The sequence below is a fragment of the Hippocampus guttulatus genome, chromosome 16 (assembly GCF_054856545.1).
Source record: "Hippocampus guttulatus isolate MCC_2025c chromosome 16, RoL_Hgut_1.0, whole genome shotgun sequence".
In the NCBI taxonomy this organism is placed as follows: Eukaryota; Metazoa; Chordata; class Actinopteri; order Syngnathiformes; family Syngnathidae; genus Hippocampus; species Hippocampus guttulatus.
In genome coordinates, this window is record NC_141276.1 from 14,020,582 (window position 1) to 14,041,318 (window position 20,737).

The following is a 20,737-nucleotide window of genomic DNA, read 5'->3' on the forward strand; positions in this document are numbered from 1 at the left end:
AATTTGACTGCTAACTACAGCCAAGTGTAGCATCTTCACTGACGAGGAGAGGACATAGTCACAGAAGAGACGTGGAACAGATCGTACTTTCGTTAAAGCCGCCTTAATTACTCTCGTACACATATCGTGAATTATTGATGCCCACTGATGTATTTTTATTGAAGCATCTGTCTAGCGTGGCAACAATTTGACTCTGAATAAATGCTATACTCCAGCCAGGAAGCTAAATCGGATCTTTGTTTATAGAAGGGCATGGTTTTAATTACAGATCATGTAAATGTGCGGGAGTCCCACATATTAACCCTTTCATGTAGCCTATAACCTGATAACATGATAAACTGTCCACTGTAGTAACCACTATCCCTGAAAGGGTGAAATGGCACTGCTCTTAGCATGTCTATGATGTTTGAAGCAATATTGATCATCAGAGTTTGCGCAAACAGTGGGAAACATGTCTTGTGGTTTAGTGAAATCGGTTACTGTTTTTCTCTGAAGAACAGCAGCAAAGTCAATGGGGCAGTAGAGGCTGTATCTTGATGCATTTTATGAGAAAACAAATGAGGAGCACGACCTCTGTAACACACTTTTTGTTTTTGTACATGCCACACTTTATGTACAGCACAGTTCAACTGCAGTTCAGAAAGCGAAATAAAAAAAAACATGCACATACAAACACTCACAATTTGATGGTTTCTCTTTGCTCCATCCACCAATGCAAACAGGCCGTTACAGTCTAGAACAGAGGTGTTAAATATACGGCATGCGGGCCATTACCGGCCCCGAGGAGGACAATTTAAATGTGGGGAAAAATGCATAAAAGACACGGAATGAATAATTTTAATAAAATGCAATTCATGGATTATCCGCTAGCCTGTTTTCTCTTTAGTTTGTAAAGTGCAGGCAGGGATTACATTTAGATTTTATTTGCACATGTGTAAATGGTTCAAAAATCCCTTTCTTTAGAAATCTCGTTTCATCTCAAAATGCATGACTATATTTTTCAATAGCAATTACTTGTTAAAAGTTTTGTGCCTTTGTGCAATCAGTGGGATCAGTTGCAATGCATAAATGATCAAAGTAAATTGCACATTTGTCAAAGGAAATCCAAGGTGTTTTGTGAAATGTTTTATAAAAGATATGTTCATGAAATGTCAACATTTTCCAAATGTTTTTGCGCTTAACAAAATCAAAACAAAGAAAAGACATGTTATTTTGGATATTTTTTGGCAGAGTATGGTATAATTTTAATTATCCGGCCCACTTGACATCTGCCGAGGCCGTATGCGGCCCACAATATCAAATGAGTTTGACACCCCTGGTCTAGAAAGACATTTTGCTGAGTATTTTTCCATTTGACTTCAAATGCAATTTTTGTGTCGTTATTCTTCCGCCGCTCATTTCAGCATTGCAATTATCAACTGATACGTACTCAATTACAGGACCGTGTGTTTTTTTGTTGTTGCGTTTTTGGGGGAGGGGGGGGGGGGCACTGATGACAAATGATGTGCCATTGACGACATGGCATTGCTAGAAAATTACTCAGCATGCAGCCAAATCTGTCTGATCCTTAAAGTGCAAGGGAAGATCAGATTAAATGCCATTTCCCACTTTAGAGGATATTTTTCCATTAATTTTCCCCATATATTATCAGGTTTTATTTCTCAAGGTTGCAGTTTCTGTTTGTGTGATTTAAACCATGTTCAGTTTAACACAAAATGGTGTTCTGTGGCTTGTGACTGCACGCCAAAAATCTGAAAGACTTTTTGAGTAATAATCACACCCATGGCCATTAGAGCTTTGCTGAAAGAGCAAATGTAGTAGCCGTTGCATAGAACTGTACATTATGAACAAAATAATGAGCCGATCATCAAATTAATGCAAAGATGTGAAGCTAAATACATGAGCTACATTTCATTCTCCATACATTTTGTTGCACTGCTCAGAGTCACAGGTGAGCTGAAGCATATGTCAGCTGAGTTTTGGCAAGAGGGAAAAAACGACACAGAGAAACATCAGAGTCAAGATTTGAGCCCGGAGCCTTCTTACTGTGAGGCAGACATGCTAATAATTATGTCTAGCTTTGCTGAAACATCAGAATATATACGTAGGCTATAATGTCATTATTTGTGGAGACCATATTGCTTTGCTTGTTCAGTGTTATGAAGGTTGTTGGGATGCAACCTACCTCAGCTGACTTGCGAAAGGCAAACTACACTGTGGACTCATGACTAATCAGTCACTGGGAACATAAACAACCATTCACTCTAGCATTGACTGAGAGGGTATTCGGTTTATAAAGGTTTTGGAATATTCATTATAGTGTGTTTTTATTTGGGTTAGGGTTTTTGTTTTTGTTTTTTAATTTGGTTCGTATCAATGAGTTTTTAAGCGGGTTTGTTCGTGTTTTTTTTTTCTATAATTCTAATTGCTTTGTTTTATATATATATTTTATATATAAATATATTTTTATCCATCCATCCATCCATGCATCCATTTTCTGATCCGCTTTTCCTCATAAGGGTCACGGGACGTGCCGGAGCCTATCCCAGCTGTCTTCAGGCAGTAGGCGGGGGACACCCTGAACTGGTTGTCAGCCAATCATAGCCAATCAATTTTATATATTTAAAATTGTGTATATTTTTCACAACAAGATTAAAAGTACATTACTGTAAGTATCATGTAGTTAAATAAAATATACAAAACTAGTATTTTAAAATACAGATACTGTAAAGCAGTCCACCCTTTGAAGTAAGTGTAGTGCATAATACTGCTTCTAAAGTTAGCGGCATCACAACCCAATGTTTTAAATAATGAGAGAACAGTCCCACTTTTCTCGCTTTCCATCCCTTGTTTGCCAAGTTACCAAAGAGAATTTCTGGCTTGAATTCCTGTTGAAAAGTATTCCACACATAACACTATTAGCCACTTGCTTTCACCTGTGAGTCTAAAGGGGTGTTCATACGGCACACATTTGCATCGGTGCTGCACCGATGTATTTTGTTGCGATATATCTTACATCGGTGTAAATTTTGTGGAACGTTCACACGTATAAAGCTGCTTACGAAAGAGAAGCGTGTTAACCCCAGTGCAGCCCCACTTCCGTTCACACGACAGTTTCTGCAGCCATGCAATATGAGACATTGAGCAGGGTGTGCGTAAAGTGTATTTCCGTTTCGCCGCCTTGTTTGTGACATATCGAAAAACTATGGTTGATTCTTCTCCAGACAAATCAACGCTGTGGTCTATCAGACACTGTTAAAAGGATAAGAGAGAGAGAAAGGAAAGATGACGGAAGCATAACAGAGCACGAAAACAATGCATTCGTACTCGTATGTAATCAACTCTTCTCACGCTAGCGAGTCTACTCCTGTAGCGTTCACACGTCCCATTTTATATCGGCGCTGCCCCGCAAACTAGCATTTACTCCGGATACTCCGAATTTTTAAACCTCCTGAGCAGGGTTAAATTTGCTCCGGTTTAAGCTGTTTTCAGGGGCTACACCGGTAGGACTTTGTACATGTGAACGCTCTACGGGGAGCAAAAGTTGTTGTTGTGAACAACGCTCATGTCAAATTGGATGGATGGATGAGCACGTATTTAGCTGAAACGTAAACTCGCTTGTACTGTGTATGAGTATTTTTTTTTTCATATAAGACCCGGAAAAGGAACGCACTTGTGACCTAGCATCACGTTTTGTACTGATTTCAGGGAAAAAAGCAGTTGAGCCATAAGAAAAAATAATAATAATAAACACGCAGAGCAATCAGCTCGCAGCTAGCAAGATTGTCACCTAGGAGTGACATCATTGGTGTGATGCTTTTTTATTGGCTGACGTTGCTTCTCGGCGACACACAGTAACATGGGGGTGTCCAAAGTCGGTCCTCAAGGGCCGCTGTCCTGCCTGTTTTCCAGCTCTCCCATGAGCAACACACCTGATTCAAATAATCAGGAACGTTCTAATGTTTGAACGTCAAGATGGCGCCCGAGTAGGCAGCCGGCGGCAAGTGCTCTCATGAGCCTTGCTTTTTTTTTTGTTTTTGTGTTTGTTTTGTCACTTTGTGTTTGTTGTTACGTCGTGTGGACCTGATGTGGACTTTTTTCAGCATTTTTTGGCCACGACATTCATCAAGGAGCAGACTCGGTGCTTGGTGGTTGCGCCTTCTCGGCAGCATGGGTATACCAGCACTGTTTTTGACTGGGAGGAATGTCGGCGCCATTTGACTGGACAGTCCCGCGGCGCTTGTGTCTTGCGCCTGTAATGGGCAGCATTTTTCACAGCCTCGCTTTGTTCAGCGGAGAGATAGGTGCTGTTGAACGGTCTGCGACTGGATGGATGTAAGTCTTGAGGAGCCGACGATGAGAAGAAAGGAGCGTTAGCGCGGAGCGCCGATGCGGATTTGGAAATGGGAGTCGCGGCTCGGAGTTTGAAGCGGATTACGTGGGACAGGAGACGTGAACTAATCTCTTTTCGTCAATGGACGCTACAGCTTTGTTGTTTGCTTTCAAAACTTAGCTTGTAGCAGACGTGTGCACATTTTTCAGCATGACGTCTCTGATCCACTGGTGAAAGGACACTTTGATCCTCTCCTCTTTCATCTATAACTGCTTCAGACAACAAAGTGTATGCAGAAAAGTGGTGAAGATTGCACGACTGTCTGTGTCCTATGTGTTGTGTTATTTTGACTTCAAAATGGCGCCGCGAGAGTGGCTGCCTTTCCAGCAGCTCCTATATTTTGTTGTTCTACTTCTTCCTTTCATAACTTTGCTGTTGTGAATTGGGAATTTCTCCATTGCGAGACTAATAAAGGTTTTCTTATCTTATCTTAATGCTGCTTCAGAGCTGGCTGATGAGCTTACCATCTGAAGCAGGTGTGTTGCAGCCGGGAGAGCTGGAAAACAGGCAGGACAGTGGCCCTCCAGGCCCGGAGCTGAACATGCATGCGAGTAACAGAACCACAACTCTCAGTCGACTATTCGACCTTCTTTCTTCCGGCTTTAATACCATTTAAAATCAATGCAAAACACGACACGAAATGAAGTTTCAGGTTGTTGTTTTTTTAAAGCATTTTGTTTATATTTTATTTCATTACCCAAAATATTTTTCAGTTTTATTTTTATTTCTTGTTTTTGTTAACTATAATGATCTTGGTGAGAATCCACTTTGCCTACGCGGAGTTAAAGCGAATGACCAATAACTGCCAGTGACTATAATTACCCTTCCGAGATCCAGGTAGACCTTCCAAAATACAGTTGTAATTTCATGTTATGGAAACCTCCCAGCTTCCTTACTGAGCCATTAGACTGGATTGAAGGTGCCTGCTGTATTCCTCCCTTTGATTCTGGGTGTATTTTCATTTTCTGTTGGTTGTCTTTTGGATTGTGGATGTGGGAATTGGTTGCAAGACAGTTCAGTGCCTGCATGACAACATGCACTAATATGGATGTTTTTTGTTGTTGTTTTGTTTGATTGTGTGTTTGTTTGTTTGTGTTTGCATCCTCTGCAGTGTTGTTTACCAGGATGGATTTTATGGTGCAGATATTTATGTAAGTATTTCCTGGTTTGACATTGCATGCAACAGCCATCTCTGACCTCACATTATATTTGCTTTGCACAAATATGTCCCTCAATTAATACACTTCCCCTTTCACCTGCCGTTTGAGTTTCTCTCTGAACTAACGAGAGAATATACAGTGTGGACTGAATTATTATTTTTTTTAATCGAATTTGTCATTGTGAAAATTGGTTTAAATTTATATTTGTTTACAATAAATACACAGGTTGAATTGATTCTGTAATGCTACAGTATTTGTACTGCACTTAAGTGGCAAGGATATGTGTGTGTGAGGCTGATCATTGTGATCTGAGATTGCTCATTTAACTTCTGACTTGCTTATAGAAAACTGCAATCACACAATTATTATTACGACAATTAAGAGTCTATAAGCTTAAGACGCTGTTTATCTTCATCACAGGAACGTGTTTTGCCGAAGTAGCAGATTTCAAGTGATAGAAAACTAATTCAATATTGTCAGCCAAAAACCAAATTGCCCAAGTAATTTTTAACTTAGGAACAAGATCATTTCAAATACCAAAATCAATAAGCTTTCAAAAATATGTATTTATTTCTTTATCGATTCATACATTGCGTTAGTTAGTTACCGTGAATTCCAGGCTACAGACCGCACCTGATTAGGAGCCGCATGCTCAGATTTATGAAGAAAAATCAATTTTGTAATTATATGCGCCGCACCGTACTATAAACCGCTGGCCAATGAGTAGGCGGGGGTTTGCTTCTGCGTCCCTGCCGCCGTGGAGTGCCTCCGGTTGAGGCCGCTGACGTGGTCCCCAGCAGAAAAAAAACGCAAAATTTCTTACGGTTAAAATAATCTCCATATTTTTATGAGCATGATAAATGCATTTGCACAACGAAATTACGCTGAAACACATAATAAGAGGCCAGACAAAGAGAGATCCTGATGTGCATTTGCGTAAATACTGCAGTCCACTCGGCTTTAAATAGAATAATGCAAATCATATAAATGGGAAAAGATAGATGAAATTATTTCTATAGTCAGCCGTTTAAAAATGATCATCGTTGGCAGCTTTAGGTCCGATGCTGTGCGGCTCAAAACACAGGTAAAATGTGTTCTCTCGTGGCCGCTTGTTTTCAGTATGACGGGGGAGTCACCTTTTTTATTTACAGTCCGAGTGAGAGGCAAATCAAATGTCAGAGGGTCTTCATCCATATTTATTATTTCATCTGGGCTGATGGATTTCTCCGCTATCGTTGTTTGTGTGAATGTGCGGAACGAAGCAAGTTTGTCCTCGTAATTGGGAGGGAGCTGCTGACACAACGTCGTGCGTGCCCTGATAGACAGGCTTTTCCGTTTCATGAATCTATAACACCACGACGGCCCACCTTGAAAACCTTTAAAAGCTTTGGTTGTCTTTTTACACTGGCTCAGTTCTTCTTGCCGGAGCCTCCACCTTCGCACCATCGACTCGTCTATGTCAACATTACGGGCAGCAGCTCGATTTCCTTCTTTAACTGCCAGAGTGATCGCTTTTAGTTTAAAAGCTGCATCATATGCTTTTCGTCTGGTATTCTCCATGTTGATCAGGGTTAGAAGAAAGACTGAAATAAGGAAGTTGTGATTACCGGTAATCATACTATTTCATTGGACCCCTGTGTACTACTCATTCATTTTATTGGTCGACTGTTGCCGGGTAACACATTTTTCCCCCTCTACAGCAAAAAGAGCAGAAGTTGTGATTAGTCATACAATCTCATTGGACCTCAGTGAAAGACTCATTCATTTTATTGGTCCATGTTTTTCCGGCGATGGAAAAAAAATATATAAAAAGCCGCTTCATATTACACGCCGCAGTGTTGAAAGTGTGGAAAAAAAGTAGTGGCTTGTAATCCGGAATTTACGGTAATTATTTTCTTTTTTTTCATGTCCGTGTTGTTTCTTAGTCATGCAGGTGATGACAAACCAAAAAGGTTAAATCAAGGCGATTGGACACTTCCTGTTTGTTGATTTTGGTGGGGGAGAGAGGTTTTGTTGTTTTCTGAAAACATTTGAAACGACATGTGCGACCATGCTTTTAGTCTAATGAAGTTGTACAGTACCAGCTTCCATTTGGAGTTCATAAAAAGAAGATTAAAACAAAGATAACAAAAAACAAAATACAATCATCTAACTAGAGTGTACACTATCCTCCACTGAATGTTACACTGAATTAATTTAATTTCTATTCACTCATTGAAGATTTATTTATACCTAAACATTTGGAATGAAGTGCTTTGGACCAGTGATGAGTTGTGCAAAAACAGAACCATTTATTGTCTGGAATAAAAATAGTTATCTTATACTTTGTATTTCAATACTTATATCCATCCATTCATCCAGTTTATGATCCGCTTACCCTCACAAGGGTCGCAAGGCGTGGAGCCTATCCCAGCTGTCTTCAGACACGAGGCGGGGGACACCCTGAACTGGTTGCCAGCCAATCGCAGGGCACACAGAGATGAGCGACCATGCACGCTCATACTCACATCTAGAGTGTTCAATCAGCCTGCCATGCATGTTTTTGGAATGTGAGAGGAAACCGGAGTACCGTGAGAAAACCCACGCAGGCACGAGGAGAACATGCAAACTCCACACAGGAAGGCCAGAGCCGGGATCGAATCCACGACCACTGCACTGTGAGGTCGACACGCTAACCACTTAACACCGGGCCTCCCCCAATACTTATATAATATGTATAATTATTTTGCATATGCTGTGAAAGTTATAAAGTAAAATGTATTACACTCTGAGGTGTTTCAATCATTTGGAAAATTTACATTTTAATTTACCTTAATTATACACATCAAATATGGCATTCATGATTGTTTCAGAGAACAAAGGGGGGTGGGGAAGGGGCGAGGAACAGTGTTGTCAGAGTGACATAGCCATAATATAACTGATGGAGTAAGTGCTCAGGAAGCATTATGCGAAATTTCCCATGTGAGTCTTTAAAGTACAAGTATCCAAATGTCTTGCGTTTTACGCAGCCTTTCTAATTAGAAAAATGACTTCAGTGAAACATGGGGAGAGGTGCTGCTGTGGTTTGTGTTTGGCCTTTACTCAAGAACACAATCTAGTAAAAATAATGTAAACTGTAAATATGCTCTAAATATAACTGGTGATGCATACAAGTCATGCCACGCTGCATGAGCATCGCCTTTATATAAAGAGTCCTGCTCCACCTGTCCTCTATCAACGCCTCAGTAAAGTTGATGAATGACAACCTTCCCTACCTTAGACTGAGTGATGGGTGGCCAAAACTTGACCACACAGACTGTTTCCATACACACACAATGCACACAAAGCCTCCATTAGTCACTCTGTTAGGAGTGGCAATACACGGTTACAATGGCTGGTCTCTTAAAGGGAGCAGACTGTTCATCCCACCACAGTCCATCATCGCACAATCTAACTATTCCTTACTTGACTCCACACCTTATCGTGGTAATAATACATTGCTGGTGTCAGGGCAGACATACACTCTCAGTCATTAAGAATGGAGGGGTTGCAGCCTTGCAGGGAAAGTGCCACCTATTCATAAAATACCTTGTGAATATGATTTATGTACTACAACTGTTTTATGTACTACAACTGCAAAGAACACAAACAAGTAAACCTGTTCACTATTTTGTACGTGAGGACCTTAAACAACCCCAAAGCAACTCAATGTAATGACTGAGGACGAAGAAAATATGAATATGTCTGTCACATATAAAGTAACATTTTCTGCACTATCAGGTGCTTCGGATTATAAGGCACATCTTCAATGAATGGCCTAATATAAAACTGTTTTCATATATAGGGCCCATCGCACACAAAATAGAAGCTTTTATGTCGCACACTCTCAGCGCACAAGAAAACCTTATCCAGCGCATTGAACACACTGCAAATGAATTAGACAAATAACTTTTTATTCTCTCTCAATTTACTGTGTAATTCAGTGAGTGACAGGTCTCCAGCCAATCACACAATACGATGCAATGACGCTATGCAGCCAATCCCGGCATTGACAGTACTTACGCATTGTCTCTGCTCTATAACAATAACAGTGTGGCGGCGATAAGTGACACTAATGCTAATCCCTTATCGTGGCAAAACGACCGGGCAGTGAATGTGATATGTCGACACCCTTATCCAAAATAAGAATGAACTGCGGTTCTTTTAAGTTGGAATGGCTGTCGGAGTATGTGCAAATTAAACAAGCAGTGAAACTGGGTGAGATATTTTCTTTTTCGAGTGAGAAAGGTATGCTCTGCAAAACATGCAGCAAAGCTAAAGTTGTAAGCGAAAAATATGGATTGAATGGAAGCTGGACTACCTCAAGCGACACATTCAGCAGAAAAGTCATTTGAATGATGTTGGAATTATACAAAGACTCAAGGGAAAAGGGATTGGTACAGTATTGCAGGAGAGTGCAAACAACGAGGAGAAAAACAACCGTCTGTCACAGAAAAAAATCCAACCCTGAGCAAGTTAAAAGTTAATTGACTATATTTTACTGCCCATTAAAATGAATGCACCAAATATTGGATTGATGTTGATTTGATTCCTATTCAGTGTGTTACAGCGTTATTTTTCAATGTCAAAAAAACGTTTATAGTAACAATATAACAATTGTTAAAATACGCTCTTTTTTTTCACATTTTCAGGTAGTGGTGTGCCACGGGATTTTTTTTCAAGGAATTAAATGTGCCTTGGCTCGAAAAAGATTCAAAAACACTGCACTAGATAGAGTTATGCTAAAGGGAATACAATCCAGCTTTCTATGTTGCGTTATGCATCCACTCGATGGCGCTTCGCTAAAGGGAATGCAATCCAAATCAGCTTTATTTATATAGAGTCTTCACAACCCCTGCAACTGTAACAAAGTACTTTACAGAACTTGTAAAATACTACATCCAAGAAATCTGACACACAACATGTGCCATCATTATCCGTCGGGTGTCCGTAAGGTTCCGGACAGAAGTGGACCCTTCAAACGTAGACTCAGGAAAGTTGATGCAACAAAAATATTCATTTACAAAAATAGGCGCAAGGTCAGGTCGACAACGTACAAATAATGACAATGGACAACAAGCCAGGAATAATGCAAAGAAAACAAAGAGCGCTTGCACAAGGCAAGGAAAAAACACGAAAGAAAATAGCTTGTGACAAAAGTGCAAGAAAGATCAAACCACGTGGAGAACAAACCGTGGACACACTTAAACACACCAAGAACTACTTACTTGAACAACAAAGAACGTAGGCAAAGGCAAAGAGCCCCCCGAGGCAAGAGCAAGGCAAAATTATCTGACAGCGTCACACAGATGCGCAGCAGAAAAAACGGGAACACCTGCTGGACACTAATAGAACGTGACCATGACAAATACATGCTGTAAAAATCAAGGTAGCAGGAAACTATTGAACGTGTTACGCTAAATATTCTGTACATCAAGTATAGCATAGTTTGCTGTTGTTTAGACGTGTATGATTGCCTGTGGATTTTATTTGTTTTGCCAGTTACTAATTTCACAATAGCCAACGACAGCCACAGCGTTTCACCAACTGTTTATTCACCTTTGATTGGACAGATTAAACACTAACTACACGTTACATTAATAAACAGATATATGCGTTAATTTAAAAAGAATATACAGTGTGATTATTTGTGGATTTAGGCATGGATATTAAGCTATTGCTCATGCAATACAGACAGGAGCTAAGCTGTTAATGAAAGTCTCGTGTGTGTCTAAAGAACAATTGTCTTGTATTAGCAGTTTAATTCCTTATATTCATCACATTAACAACAATTGGACAATTAAAGATTTAGGAATAGTTATCATTTATACAAAATGCACTGAAGTTTGGTTGTTTTCCCAATCTCATATGCACTGTACGCGTGTGTTTCCAGGGTGGTTACGCTGCCTACAGATTTGCCCAGCCTACTGCTGCCACAGCAGCTGCATACAGTGACAGGTAAGATAACAGAGTCCTCCAAAAGCACCCAAAGTAAGCATGTTAGAAACAATGCATGTTATGGCGTCAAATGAGCGGGGAAATTTCCAGCCTCAATTTCACTGCAATATTAAATCATTTGGATATTGCCAAAGATAGAGTCAATGGCTACACTAAGGAACAAACTTGAACTGGAGGATTAAAAATAAGTTTTAAAAATATTAATGACAAAAACATTTTGAGAGATGTGAAGAAGTCCCCAACTGGTGGGAACATTAGCATCAACCTCCACATGGCAGGAGTGAAAAACGGGCTCTCACATTTACAGTATGGACACCTTTGCACCTCCTTCAGAATACACGCACCCACACACCACACACCACACACACACACACGTGGGCCCGTTTTAGCCACTAGTTAACCCTTAACTGCCAGTTAAATTTCTAACCCGCTGTTTAGCTCATTTTTCAGGGGGGTGGGGAGAGGCGGAAAAAAACAAAAGCCAAACAATCCCGAGTTACACCAGAAAAAAAAAATAAGCATGAATTTTTCTGCTGACAATGAAAACGTATATACTTGAAGCCAGGGTGCACGCTCCTCGTTTGCCCATTCACCAATGATGAGTTGAAACGGAAAGTGGCATGGTAAATATTATTGCCAGTCCAGCGAAGAGCTAAATATATGTCCAGCAAAATTGCCCCGGGAGAACCCTCCAAGAAAGCCCTCACGACAAAGCACAAATGTCTTATGGCAAATAATGTGAATAATACAACAATACTCGATATGATTAACTACCATATAACCAGTGGTGAAAAAAAAATAATTCTCACGTTGGATGTGGTCAGTCCCTGTTACATAACTACACAGGGCCCACTTAATTACTGGGACAGAGAGTGCCAGTAGGAGGGAATGCTGGGAAGGGCCATAGAAACAGCTGCACATTCTCTGTAAACCGCAATCATTTAGCAAATATAAATGCCCAAAATTATACATGTTGGGCATAAAATTAAAGGGGTCAGTCAAGAGAGAGAGAGAGAGAGAGAGAGAGAGAGAGAGAGAAATATCGCTCAATATCACTCCAATCCAAAATTTCTTCTCCCAGAGAACACGCGCAATAGTCTCTGACAATTTTTATAGTCACTTTTGTTAGTTCCATGCCAATGTGAGTTTTGTTTTCTGAAATGATTACCAACAAATTTTCCCACATGCAACTTTCCTATCCTTATGTATTATGTTTAGCCATAACCTGTTGTGGTATGGGTTGCATCCACAGGTACTGTATGTCTGTCCTTTCATCTGTCAGTACATACGTCTAACTCTAATTATTTGGCCCATGTGTATCCATGTGAGCTGTTCTCTTTTCTCTTTTGTTTCACGTTTTAACCGAACTGTACATGCTTGTATATATTTGCACCTGACAAATATTTTCACTTTTAATTCTTTATTATTTGAAGCAAAACCACCCCTCATTCATCCGGAAAGAGCATAATTAAACCCTATGCATAGCCACGCATAGAGTACTTGTGGCCACAAACTTAACTCTGGGCCTGACCACACTGCAGACTGGGTCACAATGGTTGCTGATGTGCTGGTCTAAGATCATGCAGCCAGCTTCTTGTCAGTGCAGCCCATACCACCCACAAGTTGGGCAAGTCCCCTGTACACAGAAACCAAGGAATTACCGGGGCCCCAGCACCGAGAGACTGCTGCAAGGCCAGGAACTCGCACAGCCAAGGTACGCTGGCACACCACGAGGGCAATGGGCAATCTTATTTAGTCTACTGATGTGGAATTGAATGCCCATATATTGTTCGCTTCGAGTACCAAAAAACAATATGTGATTGAGGGCAGCTTTGAATGATCCCAAGCAATGGCTTACAGGAATAACGTTGATATCGATGTGTTGACCAAGCCTTCTGTGGACCGTTACTGTTGCAACTGTGCCTTGATGTCATGTTACCATCTGTGCAAGGCCAAAGTGGCACCATGCGGGTCATGTTAAAGCCACATGGATCACAGAGGGGAAGTAAAAATAACAGCTTTCATGAGTCCTCAACCGATTTGGGCTTATGCTGTGCACATACTCATGCAAATGCAGTGCAGTGACTCCTGCAGATATGCTCATGATAGCCAATTATCAGTATTCGCCACAATTAATTACCACGGCCATGTGTAAATTAAATATCTTTATAACACGTTAAATATCTTATGCAATTAGCCATTATCACTGAATTTTCGACGTGATCACATACTTTGAAGACAGAGGAAGTCATCACATCAGGATGTCCTCGACAACAACAGAACCTGCCCCTCTGTTATCATCCAACAAAGTCAAGTACAACTTTATTGTCAAATGTGCTTTAACATACAGCACTTTCCTCCCTCTTAAACAGGCAACATACAACAAGAGGAACCGCTGCGGTGCCGCTTCAAGAGAAAAGTTAACATAAAATGACAAAAGAATACAAGACAACACATTCGACAGAGACAATCGTGCAATCTTAACCACTTTCCTGCATACACTTTGTTGTCAGAGATGTTTGCTCGGACAGTTGAACAAACAGACTTAGGAAGAGATTGTCTTTTCTGCAGGCAGGAGGCGCAGTTTTCAATGAAGCCACTCCGTGTGCGCTTCTGAACTGACACCTGACCTCTACAGCCTCTGCCGGCTTTTTATTGATCGTGTATGCAAATTACAAGTGATATATCAGAAAAACACTCCCTTCTTCATTTACATGTCACACCTCTCAGCAGAGCCCAATGATACGCCCCTCAGAGACCAAAACATCTCTCGGTACAAACAATGGATACCTTGTTAATTCAATGGGTATATTTCACATGAATTGAGACACTGCACAAACTCAAGGACATCTTATCGTGCTGCCCACCCTAAGTTGAAGATTCCTGTTTGTACATTAGTCAGCAAGGCTTCAGTTTCATTCAGCTCAAGTTGGCCCTTTTTCCTGTGTGCTCCAAACACACGCGTTTGAGGTCAATCAAGCATACAACAAAATGAAACTTTTAAACATGATTACTTTGAGTTTGTCTATACCCTATCACAGTTACAGATGAAAGAGGAGCGAATCAAAGTGTCCTTTTCACCAGTGGATCAAAGACGTCATGCTGAAATGTGCACACGTCTGCTACAAGCTAAGCTTGAAAGCAACAAGAAGCTGTAGCATCCATTTATGAAAAAGAGATTGTCTCTCTTCTCCTGTCCCATGTAAATCCGCTTCAATTCCAAGCCACGACTCCCAGTTCCACATACACATCGCCGCTTTGCGCTGACGCTCCTTTCTTCTCATCGTCGGCACCGGCCTTTTTGCTGAACAAAGCGGGGCTGTGAAAATGCTGCCTATTTCAGGCGCAAGACACAAGCGCCCCGGAGCTGTCCAGCAACGACAGTCAAATGGCGCAGACATTCCTCCCAATCAAAATCAGTGCTGGTACACGCGTGCTGCCGAGAAGGCGCAACTACCAAGCACAGTTTCTTCTTCTCTGACGAATGTCCACACGACGTAACAACAACACCATTTGGCAAACAAAAGACAAAAACAACAAAAAAACGCAAGGCTCTTGAAGAGCACTTGCCGACGGTTGCCTTCTCAGGCGCCATCAATGCGTCATTAAAACAGTACATTTAAAGAATAAATGTTTATTTAACTCATCTCTAAAACATTGGATATTTGATGAAAGTCACAACTTACTTGGAAAGCCTTTACAAATTATATTAAGGCATTTTATCTTTTCACCTCAGGGTCATTTTTAAAACCGTGTTTGACCTAAATCGCATTTGGAATTTTGTGGAGCAGCTGCAGTTGACCACACACTCTCCCACACTGTCGCACATCCACACTGATGATGAGTTAGGGCTCTGCACTATGAGATAAGATAGATCAAATGCAGTGCTGGGATGAGTGTGAGTGTTGGACGGGTGCTGCTGTTGAATAGCAATGTCCAAAGCTAATGAGGATTAACTTCTAATCGCTTCAACCACTGGGCCGCTATGCAAATCTGCTCAATTATGGGCACACACCCTGGCCCCTGATTGGCTCTTATCATGGAGGATTAACACAAGAGGGATGGGGAGGAGGGGAGATCTGCTGAGACATAGCATGACTGGGAGAAAGCAAAAGCTGCTCTGCCTTTCTGTTTATAAATATATGGAAAAGGCATCCAGCGTCCCTCAATGATTGGTAACACAGCCGTGAACTTTTACTTTCTTGACATAAGAAAATATCAAATGTAGGAAACCAAATCACTAAATCCTGATAACAAACCCACCTTCTGACATTCCATTGTATTTGGCAGTTTGAACTTTCAAACTTCGTAGATTCCAGAAATGAAGGAGATATATTGTATTATCTATTTTGTTTTGGTTTTTTTGACCATTTATCCTGTGCAACGTCACATGTGTGATGGAGCTTATTCTTTCATATTTTAAATGATTGCCCATTAATCACTGGGACTGTATAGACCACAGGAGTCAAACTCAAGGCCCGGGGGCCAGATCTGGCCCACCACATCATTTTATGTGGCCCGCAAGAGCATATCAAACATGTCAACTTCCATGATGCTTGCTAAAATCTCGACCAAAATTTAAACTTCTCATATGGAATAAATAAGAAATATATTGTTCGCATTTTCTTGTTAGCAAACCCCTTATTATAGTAACCGAAACAATAGTTGAATAAACTGTCTTGACTTCTTTATCTGGTTTCAGTCATAAAGGCCCTCCAATGAAAACGGTAACTAAAATGTGGCCCGCAGTAAAAATAAGTTTGACACCCCTGGTATAGGCTGCCAACCATTTACACTGTAACACACAAGCAATGTGGAGTGTTTTCTTTAGAGTGAACCTGCAGGTTTTGATACTGTAGTAGGAAACGTAAAACATGCAGACTTCACACAGAAAAGTCACATATTTGACTAGGATGGGTTCACCATGTTGCCCCAGTTGTACTGCATCCAAACAAAATTGTTTCCCAGTAGGTAATTGCTCATTATGATAGGATAAGTCGCTCATTAATGACTCACTTGAAAGATTTATAAGTAAGGGTCTACCTCAAAGAGAGTTTCTCATTATTTTGTCTTACACTTCATAAATTAATTAATGCAAGAACATGATGTAAGCATCTCAAAGACTTTCAAAGTCATTTAATGACAACAGAGGCATTTTGAGATTTATATGTTCCCTTTTTCTCAAAATTATGACCATGTGTCTGATTATTAACAGTGAGACTGTTATTCATGCATTCCTTTTGGGGAACTGCAATACAAAATTTGTGGTTTCCAGGGTGCAATAAGACATAGGTGGATTGACGACAATACTTCACTCTAATTGCCCCACAGGGATAAATAAAGTTTTCTGAATCGGAATTTTTTGAATCTTAATAAGGGAAGAAAAAAAAACTTTTTTCATTTCATAAGCAAAACTGTGGACAGCATACATCAGCAACTGTGGCAGATATGTTCTCAATGCTCTCACTTCTGGTGCCAAGTTCTGAGTTTGATTCCCAAATTTGGGGGAGGCGATAAAGATATTTTCGATTTATTATTTTTTTTTGTGCCTTCCTTTTTAATTCAAATGTAAAAACGCCACCTCATGTACATAAAAGGTTCATCGTAGTTCACGACACTGCCCACAGAAACAAAGAACTACTTTTTACGATCACATCTCAGGCAACATGCGATCTTTTCGGTTGCTCTTTGTATCACACACACACATATATCTGTTCGCTGTATGACACTGAACAAAGTCACAGGAATTCATTGTTATTATTATTATTGATGACAGCAGCTGCATAGCTTGTATTAATAAAATAGTGTAGGCTCAGACGCACACACGCACAGACACGGCAAATGACGTATGACTAAATAAACTCAATTAAATATGCCGACATTTTGGTTTAATTTACTGTTTGTCTTCTGTAGACTAGAGTAGAGTTTTTTTCAATAAACTCAAGGGTTTTGGGGGGGGGGTTGTTTTTTTTTTCTTTTATGTTGCCGGATTTGCAACTCCTCATGAGGAGTGCAGTTACATAGATGAAGGTGTTACGCTGCAGAAAATCTTCATCAGACCACCAAGGGTGTACAATAAACTATTTTTTCTTACTCTTCAGATCAATACAATGCAATACATCTTTATTACTATATAATCCAGAATTGTTATTATTATAATGATTATTATAATTCAGTCAGTCAATTTCCAAACTGCTTTATCCTCACAAGGGTCACGGGGGTGCTGGAGCCTATCCCGGCCGTCTTCGGGCAGTAAGCGGGGTACACCCTTAACCGGTTGCCAGCCAATCGCAGAAATGAACAACCATTCGCGCTCACACTCACACCGAGGGACATTTTGGAGTGTTCAATCAGCCTGCCATGCATGTTTTTGGAATGTGGGAGGAAACCAGAGGACCCAGAGAAAACCCACGCAAGCGCAGGGAGAACATGCAAACTCCACACAGGAAGGCCTCTGCACTGTGAAGCCGACGTGCTAACCACGCGACTACCAGGCCGCCTATTATAATTCATTCAAAATATAAATAGAAATGATTAGAAATAAATAACAATTATTAGATAAATACAGAAATAAATCTGATACTGACCTGAACATTTGACATAAGCAAAATATCAAATATGACAAAAGGTACTTATGTTTCAGTCCAGCTCTAGCTCTTGGCGACGAGTGACTTTAATTCGTACTATAGTGTTAGGAACATGTGTCCTCCCGTATTTTATTATTGGTTAACGCTTTGTTTAACAATGCATATGTGAGGGAAGCACCATTGTTGTCAAGTACTTTATCTGCTGTTCATTCAAGTCTTGTCTGTTCTTTATCACTGCTGCACTCCACAGGCAGTGAATGGCAACTGCTTATGGTAGTGAAATGTGCCACTTTTAGAAATACTGACAGAACTTATCGCAAAATACAATGTAACATTTGGTGATATTAGTAGAGTAACTGTCGTCTGATTACCCGACTGGAAAAAGTAGTTTGATTAGTCTTTCTTAAACATATGCACAGTTGGAGTAAGGTGTGACATAACCCTTTCAAGGACAGCGGTTACTACAGTGGACAGCTTATCATGTTATCAGGTTACAGGGTGCATGAAAGGGTTAATAATGCAGCAACCCTGATGGGCAAAAACATGAGTCAAGTGGTGGCCAACATGCAACTCTTGTTTTAGCGCATTTTGCGTTTTATCTCTTCTTCAGTCCATAAGATACATCGTGTCATGAAAAATAAAATGGGCATACCTCTTTGAAAAATCCGTTCAGCAGCTACAACTCGAGAATTAATTCCAATTGAGAGGAAGTCAATCACCATTTGGGGTCAGTCAACAGTTTATAAACAAGTCTGTACACTTCCTAACCAGCTACACCAAGTAGCCTACACCTGCACCCTTTTGGCTCGTGTTGGAAGCTGTTTGTTTTGTACAGGTCCCCCCGAGACTGCAATGTATATTTTCTTCTCCACTGTTTGTCCACTTTTTACCTGGTGTTTATGTGCCGTGTATGAGACGTAGTAAGCACATTCTCGGAGCCGATTGGCTCCGGTATCGATGTACAGATTTGGCCCTGTCATTGCAAAGTGCCAGACTGAGATGGTTTGGCCAGACTGAGATGTACATGTCCAAACCATCTCAGTCTGGCCTCTCTAACTTTTGGAGAAAAAGTTAGAGAGGCCAGACTGAGATGGTTTGGACATGTACAGAGGAGGGACAGTGGATACATTGGTAGGAGAATGTTAGAGATGGAGCTACCAGGTAGGAGACAGAGAGGAAGGCCAAAGAGGAGATTCATGGATGCCGTGAGGAAAGACATGCAGGTAGTTGGAGTCAGAGTAGAGGATGCAGAGAACAGGGAAAGATGGAAATTAATGACTCGCTGTGGCAACCCCTGAAAAGGGACAAGCCGAAAGGAAAAGAAAAAGATTGCAAAGTGTCTTGACTTATTAATTGCATTGTGACAATAGCTCAACCCACATTCGGTATGACCGCACGATATCTCGTATCCAATAAAAAGTTTCGTGTGTGAGTCAACGACAGCGGCATTTTCAGTGTTTGTTCAAACACGGCTGAATGTGTGTGGCCGGAAGTTCACGTAACTTACGCTATTTGATAAAGGCAAGCTATTTTTGAAGAGATCTTAAAATTAAACAAATAACACACATAGTGTAGCTAATTAAATTTGACATGAAAAAAAAATGTTTGGGGGATTTTTTTTAGCAGTACAGGGAAAAAAAAACATGAATGCTATTACTTTGTTTTTGGATGGTTGTTTTGTATTATTTCATCAAATTGTTTTTGTATTTTCATTGATGTCTTTTTTCTTCTTCCTTAATAATTCAAATGCACTGTTTATTAATTCCTTGAGTGGTTCAATTCACCATCTTACCTAAGGGATGTTCCACACATCTCGAGGTTCTACAACTCTAAATGTTTGTGTTATTGGATAGGTTTTGTATGTGGATATTGATGTCATCAAAACCATATGTTCTGTTTTTTCTGTTATCTCTGTAGTTATGGACGAGTATATGCTGCCGATCCCTACAACCACACACTCACTCCAGCAGCCACATACAGCGTTGGTGCCATGGTAAGACTGCCATGCCTGTCACAGCTTTATCCTTTTCCCAATCTCATCTGTATTACAATACGACATTTAAGGTTATGATCCGCCCCCACCCTCCCACCCCCAAAAAATAATCTTCAATATTGAATTCAGCTCCCCTTTTTGCTGCGCATGTCACTTGCTTGAATTGTGTTTTCATTGTTCATCACGGCAGTAGGTGCAGGCAGGAGTGGAGTGGGAATAATGCAGGCTAAATGACCAATTATCACATTTTGTCTCACTGATGAGGGAAATGGCAAAATCATGCTGATAATTCTTTAGGCCGTTTGAGATTTTAAACCCAAATTGTAAATTACAATGAGCTAATCATCATAATTGCGTCCACATGCTTAGGAGTCCATTCATTTACCAGTGTACTTTGTGGAAGCTGCACACTTGGTATAACTGGATCAGTTATTTTTTTATTTGTATTTATTTCAAAGACTGTCTCTTCCCATGTCTGCGTGGGTGTTCTCTTGGTTTCTCCAGTTTCCTCCCATAATCCAAAAACATCCAACGTAATTGTTTACTCTGAATTGTCCAAAGGTGGGAGTGTGAGTGCGAATGGATGTTTGTCTATGTGTGCCCTGCGATTGGCTGGCAACCGGTTCAG

General features: G+C 40.5%; 1 protein-coding gene across 4 annotated transcripts in view; it reads left to right on the top strand.

The window, feature by feature from the left end:
• rbfox1 (RNA binding fox-1 homolog 1) overlaps window positions 1–20,737 on the top strand; it is a 191,394-nt gene that overhangs the window by 162,625 nt on the left and 8,032 nt on the right. For 3 of the 4 annotated variants that reach the window (XM_086132301.1, XM_086132302.1, XM_086132303.1), the window contains exons 9-11: window positions 5,505–5,544; window positions 11,465–11,529; window positions 20,034–20,109. In XM_086132301.1, coding sequence (XP_085988427.1) covers window positions 5,505–5,544; window positions 11,465–11,529; window positions 20,034–20,109 — 181 coding nt within the window. The remainder of the gene's footprint in view (window positions 1–5,504; window positions 5,545–11,464; window positions 11,530–20,033; window positions 20,110–20,737) is intronic. The other variant, XM_086132304.1, reaches the window with a different exon arrangement.